This window comes from Micrasema longulum, unplaced genomic scaffold (assembly GCF_059751315.1).
Source record: "Micrasema longulum isolate JH-2025_06_02 unplaced genomic scaffold, ASM5975131v1 h1tg000389l, whole genome shotgun sequence".
NCBI lineage: Eukaryota > Metazoa > Arthropoda > Insecta > Trichoptera > Brachycentridae > Micrasema > Micrasema longulum.
This window is the reverse complement of record NW_028277590.1, coordinates 499,098-505,858: the sequence shown is the minus strand read 5'-3', so window position 1 is coordinate 505,858 and position 6,761 is coordinate 499,098. Positions and strand designations below refer to the sequence as shown.

The window sequence follows — 6,761 nt, the reverse complement described above, 5'->3', positions numbered from 1 at the left end:
GTGATCAGTCGTACTCTTCGGGTGCCAGTCGAGGAACGATAACGTATTACAGCTCTAAAAACCTTCGATATCAATATTTCATCCACCTTGCCAGAAATTGAACCCAAGACCTCTCAATAACAGTAAACGAACTCATCAACCATTACACAATTAAGCAGACTTTTGTATTTGCACTCGATTACCTTATTCAGGATTTTTATCTGAGAGCACCCATCGAGTTGAAAACAATCATTGAGGGTTCTGGTACTTTTAATTGCATATAACTGTATTCTTCATCCACCTGAACAGTATTGATGAAGTGATTTTTTGATCAGCGGATGGCGCATATTTCTATTCTATTATTTAATAACGTCATGCCATGTTTTTTTTAAACTCGGAGGTAGACGATTATTTCAATACATTTTTTTAAATTTTCCAAGCGATTACATTCGGAATGATTCCACAATTTGTCAAAATAATAAAAAATGTGTTTAGTGGGGCTAGGGTTCCAAATATTGTTTATTGATAATAACTAATTTATGAATTCTTTTTTTATAGAATGCTTCAGAAATGGAAAAGTTTCCTTACAAAATAATATTATTATACTACAAACTTCACACTATATGTTTTTTTCCCCCAGAAAATATCTATAATGCCCACTTAGTACCTATTCACTAGGCGCCATTTTTTTTAAATCGTTAAACTGGGTATAAATTTATTTTAAATGGCAATTATTAATGAGTCACAATAATAAAAATGGCGGCGGCTGTCGTTACAGCCGATGTGTTGATTTTAAAAAATACTCAAATTCTAGTAAATGTAGACGAAGCGTTAGCAGACATGCTGGTAGTGTCTTATTTTAATGAAAATAAACGCTTTCAAGGGGTTTTATTGGACTCCACCAAAAGGTTTATTTTAAAATGATTTTATTAATACCCAGTCTAGTCTCGTTTGATAAAATTTCAGCAATTTACCTTTACGCCGTATATTTTTTTCAGAAATTTACCCTTTGGAGTTTCTTCATTGCACCCCGCGTTTTCAATATCTGAAAAGTGCGCTAATGGGACCGACGACAAATTATTCTCCGCCAACCAAAGATTCGCGTATCAGAATCCCGAATACGCGCCTAAGCCTTTATCCAAACCCCGACAGCAGCAACAAAGGAGCAAGATGACAGTTCGCCTTCGGCCGAGAAAGGTCCTCTGTTCGAAATGCAGAGGAATATGCAACGAGAATTCCGAAAATGTCGCCCAAACGCGGAGTAAAGGTTCCGAACAACGAAACCCTCTGTCCAAAGATAAAAAAAATTATTTGTCGTCAGATACCGCCAGTAGGGAAATTGCCGAAGAAGAAAGCAGAACTTTAATAATGGGGCACTCTCTAATTCCCAAGATTTCCCGGTTGCAGCCCAACGAAATCACGAAAGCGTTGAATGGTAATATTTACGCAAGAAATGAAATTTGGTTCAGGCAAAGTGACGAAAAATGTGAAACAAACTACGAAATAGACGATTTCGACAGCAAAACTAAACAATCGGACGCCAGCGGAGACAGCAACTCCGCAGAACATTTCCCCAAAAGTGATATTTATAGTTCTAGTGACGGCAATAGTGAGAGTAGATTAATAGGGGAGAATTCAGAAGGGGAGAGGCGCAGGGCCAAAGGGGGGGCTTCCGGACGCAAGCGCCGCCCCGACACGTACATCACCCCCGACGCTGACGAGTCATCCAGCGGAATGTTCTCCAGCGCGCGCACCTTGAAGATCTCCTACGGCGAGGGAGAAGGCACGGTACTCCAGTTGCCGGCCACCCAGGGCGAGGCGGAGAGCCGCGCCGCCAAACGCGCCCTCCGGAAGGCCAAGAAGCAGGCAAGACGGCAAGCCTCTCCGCCCCCCTCTCCCACCCACGACAATCCCTTCCAGATCTTTCAGCGGAAACGCAAACATAAGGTGAGATAACCTCCCGACTAACAAATCTAGTAATTTTAGCTCCCCAATAGGTTTACAGCCCAATAACTGCCGTGAATTACCTAATAGAACACCCGGCTCGAGAAGAATACAGGGTCTGGAAGATATACGTGTATCACAATACAAGACTGCAGTGCACAACGGAGTCTTAATCCCAACACTTGTGTTTGGAAGTGAAATATGGAACTGGCAGAGAAAGGATGAAAACGAGCGAATGCGGTCAAAATGCAATCTCTTGTGCGGGAAATTAATGTATGACAGGGTTGCGAATGAAGATATTAGGCAAGAATGCAAATCTGGGACAGGTCTAATTGATAGGATTAACCCTTTTCCCGCATTCAAAATTGACATATTTTATTTATCAGCTTAAAAACTTATTTTATTTATTAGTTTAAACACTTATCAGCGCTCACAGACATATGCAAGCACCATGGTGAATGAGTTAAGAAAGGGTCACTGAGATGAATTAGTCATGTAGAACGTATGGTAAAACAGATATATATGGTGAGAATGAATGGTATTGTAGGGGAGGATAACCGTGAAAGACGTGGCATGATCAGATAAACCAAAATCTCAATCTGGTCATGTCAAAAGCGGACACAAAGGAATGGCATGTATGAATTTGGAAGAAGCTTGGAATGTATGTCAGGATAGATGTGTGTGGTGATCCATCCTCTGCCTAACCCTATGGTAAAATGGCGTAATGGTAGTAGTAGTATATCTTGATATTTATTTATATACAGTTTTTTTATTTTTTTATTAATAAATTTCATAAAAGGTACATATTAAAAAAAAATCTATACATATCTACTTTTACAAAATCATATTAAAAGCAGTGAAATAATTGCAGAAAAAAATAACATGTTTTTTTAAAAACAAAAAGATCAAGAAAGAGTAACAATAAAAAAGAATTGCAACATCAGTAACAAATACAAATGTTTTTTTTATATAATAAAAAGGTACTTAAATCAAACAAAGTAACAGTTACGAAAGAGAGAAAAAAACTTTTGATTTCATCACTTTTTCTACTTTTTTAGCACTGGTTGGTATCTTTATTATAAAAATCAGCAAGGATAATCAACTTGAATGTCCTAGAAATTATATGAATTTTTTTTTGCAGAAAAGAGGGGTTAATTAATTTTTAAATTTTGAATCACACAATTGTTAACTCTCCCTTTCCGGTGATGTGTAGCTAGTACACATTGCATCTAATAACATTAATATCTCCATAAATATAATAATTTATGGGTTCAGATTTTCGGTATTCCTTCGTATTTATTTACATTTACATATATTATTTTGAAGGCTCATAATCAAATAAAATATATGTAATGTAAAAGCAAACGCAACATCTCAGCAGAGCAGAAAATTTACTTTCAAATGACTTACGACCTTTACCATTTTATTTTACTTTTGGTGCTCATTTTTAAATAAGAAAAAAACTGATGTTAACACCCTTTACATTACTGTCTTTAATATCTTAGTTTTCATTTTTTCTTTGAAAGCATGTTTTTAAAATTATGTATTACATCACTGCATAAGCCACATTCCTTATTCACAACAATGGAGATACCGACACATATAGAGTCACATGTTATACATATCCTCGTCACATTTTGTTGTCATGTTTAGAAATTGTATTATATATTGTATTGTGTATGTATTTGGTGCTGTGTTGGGTTTATGTTTTTTTGTAATAATATCATTGTATTATACCAACATAGCACTGTGTGCACAAATATAAACATAAATAAATATAATTTTCGCATAAAATTATTTTATCTGTATTAATTATTATCTCCTAGCTAACTTACCCGTATTTTGAGAGTCAAGGTTAATTGGGAATAATATTTGATTTTTAGCTTTTGATAGTTTACCCACTCACTGATTTATTATTATTTATTTAATAATTATATATATATATGGCCCAAGCCAATTAAAACAGTTACACGAAGAAACATATTTACAAGAAACTGAACAAAAAAACATAAAATTATGTAGCAAAGACAAACAAGGGCAATAAAATAAAGGTATATAATATATTCGATCTTTCGATTTTATTCGGCGGAACTAAGGAGTACTGGATTGGCATGGGAGGAGGCGAGAGTGCTGGCTGGCGATAGAGTCTCCCGGAGGCAACTGGTAACGTCCACATGCTCCACTTAGGAGCGGATATGGAAAAGAAGAAGTTACAATATATCTATCAACATGATAAATATATAGGACTTTGAGCTAAACTGTGCAAATCCATCATACCACACTGTTTTAGAGGCAAAGAGATATATGAAAAGCCGGAAGATCTATCCTGAAGAATTCTAAGTTATGTGACGAATTGACTGATATAATTATTATCAAAATCCACTGAATATAACGCGGTTGGTTAAATCTCAATCATTATCGTTATTGCGCTCCCAGTGTGTTAAAAATAAATATGATTTTATAGAAAAAAAAAAACAAATATATACTTATTTTGAAATATAATTTACCTCACTGGAATATGAGGCAGAATGATAGAATGTCCCCTTTATTTAAAATGCATTTACCTAATATTAGTTCAATTGTGTTTTCCAGCTAAGGTGTAATAAAAAGAAACGAGGACCTTATAAGGAAACGGAGACCATGTCAGCATTGGATAGTAACGCCACCGATCCTTTAGCTACCGACATCACTAGCACAATTACGCCTTTATCTCCTCCGCCCATAGATGTCCTCTCCTAACCTTAGTGAGAATGCAATCTTACATTACTTGTAATATTCAAATTAAAACTCCTTTATAACCTGCGCCATCTCGTATTTGTAAATGCCAGAATCAATCGACATTAACTGTTATGAAACCTTTTATTTACAATATAACTCTATTCTTTCAGTTATAAGTATTGATTGATATAAATATTCAACTTAAGAATTAAAATATTTACTTAAATTTGTATATAAGGTACACGGTATTCATTCCAGAATCTTCCACAACTTTACTGTAATCTTAAAATTTTCTCACATATTTTGAATATTCTTTACATCTAATCAGCTGCACAATGAAATTATTGTACTACAATACTGAAGACAGAACATGGACAATGAATGACAAGTTTTATTCAGGTGTTATTTTAACTGTGTAAATATCAAAAATAAAAAATAAATGTAATGTACACAATTTTCTTGTGCAGTTGACCATACGGTGTTTATAGAATTACAGTCTTATGGATTTTGAACATTTTCAATTGTCAGAATTTACCTTTAAGATAGCTGTGGGAGTAGTTGACAGTTTAACAAATCTGTAGGAATTATGCGTGTGGATGAATGGGTGCTCCTACCGCAGTTGGAGATTGATAGATTTATTACTTGTTGAATAAACAGAGTAATAAAAATTTTACTTGAGTTACTAACTGACTAACTGAACTGAGTACTGACTAAGCTTTGAACTGACTATACATTAATTTTATTGTCCAGTGTTCACTTTGCTTCATAGTGGCAATTTCATATCCTTGTTTGTCAGAAATTTGGATGTTTTGATGCACGAAATGTATGATTCAATTTCTGCACAGAAGAATTAGGATTAGGGAATCGACAATATCAAAAACACATAATTTTTCATTAAATTTACCAAGAAGGCTTTATATGCTGAAGGATTGAAAGATCTGATTGATACATTCCTTCAGTCGAATAAGGTGGGCCAAAGTTGTATGGAGAAAAAAAACGATTCCTATCGGACACAAAAAAGAAAAAGGTGCCAAATTATGCTATTACACAGACAATTTTATTACAATCGGATGTCATCTTATGTCTCCTGATTGACTTTAAAATACCTACATACATATTTTGAAAAATAGCCTTTTTAAAAAAAAAAACACAGAAACGGTTAACAGTGGTTGTAGTCAATAAAATCAAAATTTAATAAGCGAAATATGTTTATTTTAAGATATTGGTTACAATAAAAAAATAATCAGTATGCGCGAAAATCTTGTTTTGCTTTCAAATTTCGGCATGGCTTTACGCGACTCTATTTGAGATTTTATGTGATCTGTTCTTTCGTTTTTTTTGCAAAGAGTTGTAGAAGCTTCTGTCACAGTCTTTACTGCTCTTTCAACTGCTCGTGTGTGACATGGCAGGTGTTGTAACAGCAGTTGTTCTTCGCCTTTTTGCGCAACAGACAGTTGAATTACTTTATTCTTTTTTAACATGACTTTCACTTGTTTACGTTGGACAGCAGGAATGGAAACTTTCGACCATATTTCCTTAATTTTCGGCCCAACAATGTCCTCTATTTTCTTGTGCGTAGGTTCTTTCTTAATTCTGTTGACACGTTTTATCTGGTGCCAGTTCCACTCATAAAACTTCATGACCCCCTCGTATGTCGGTAACATATTAACTTAAATATCACTTGAATCACCAAATAATGGACATTTCGTGAGTACGATCCACGGTGAAAAATAACACTTCCAAGCGCAACACAGCTTAACACCATATTAGCCGGAGCTACACCGGAAGCTCGTAGATCGTCAATAATTGGCTAGGATGGTGTGCACACTCAATTACGCGGAACTCATAAGAACGCAACGATTTCCTTTTTTTTTAATAAAAAAAACTGTGGCGATGAGAGTGCTCATAGGATGGTGAGACAACTCCTTTGGAGTGGAGTATGTAATATAGAAGGGGAATTCACTCTGCAAAGGGGTTTCTGAAAATGTTGTGTTTGGATACATCAATAATATGAATATTGAGCCGAAAAGATTTTGTAAATGAAAGACATGTTGATTCTATAAAAGTACAAAAAGTACAAGGATATTGTAAATAAATGTGGCTGAGCGTGTAAAGGTTTC

General features: G+C 35.0%; 1 protein-coding gene across 1 annotated transcript; it reads left to right on the top strand.

The window, feature by feature from the left end:
- Nucleotides 1-708: 708 nt before the first annotated feature.
- Nucleotides 709-5,667, top strand: LOC148281958 (uncharacterized). Its single transcript, XM_088225824.1, has 3 exons — nt 709-887; nt 978-1,926; nt 4,516-5,667. The coding sequence occupies exons 1-3, from the start codon at nt 736-738 to the stop codon at nt 4,660-4,662; spliced, it is 1,248 nt and encodes a 415-aa protein (XP_088081950.1). The 5' UTR covers nt 709-735; the 3' UTR covers nt 4,663-5,667.
- Nucleotides 5,668-6,761: the final 1,094 nt, after the last annotated feature.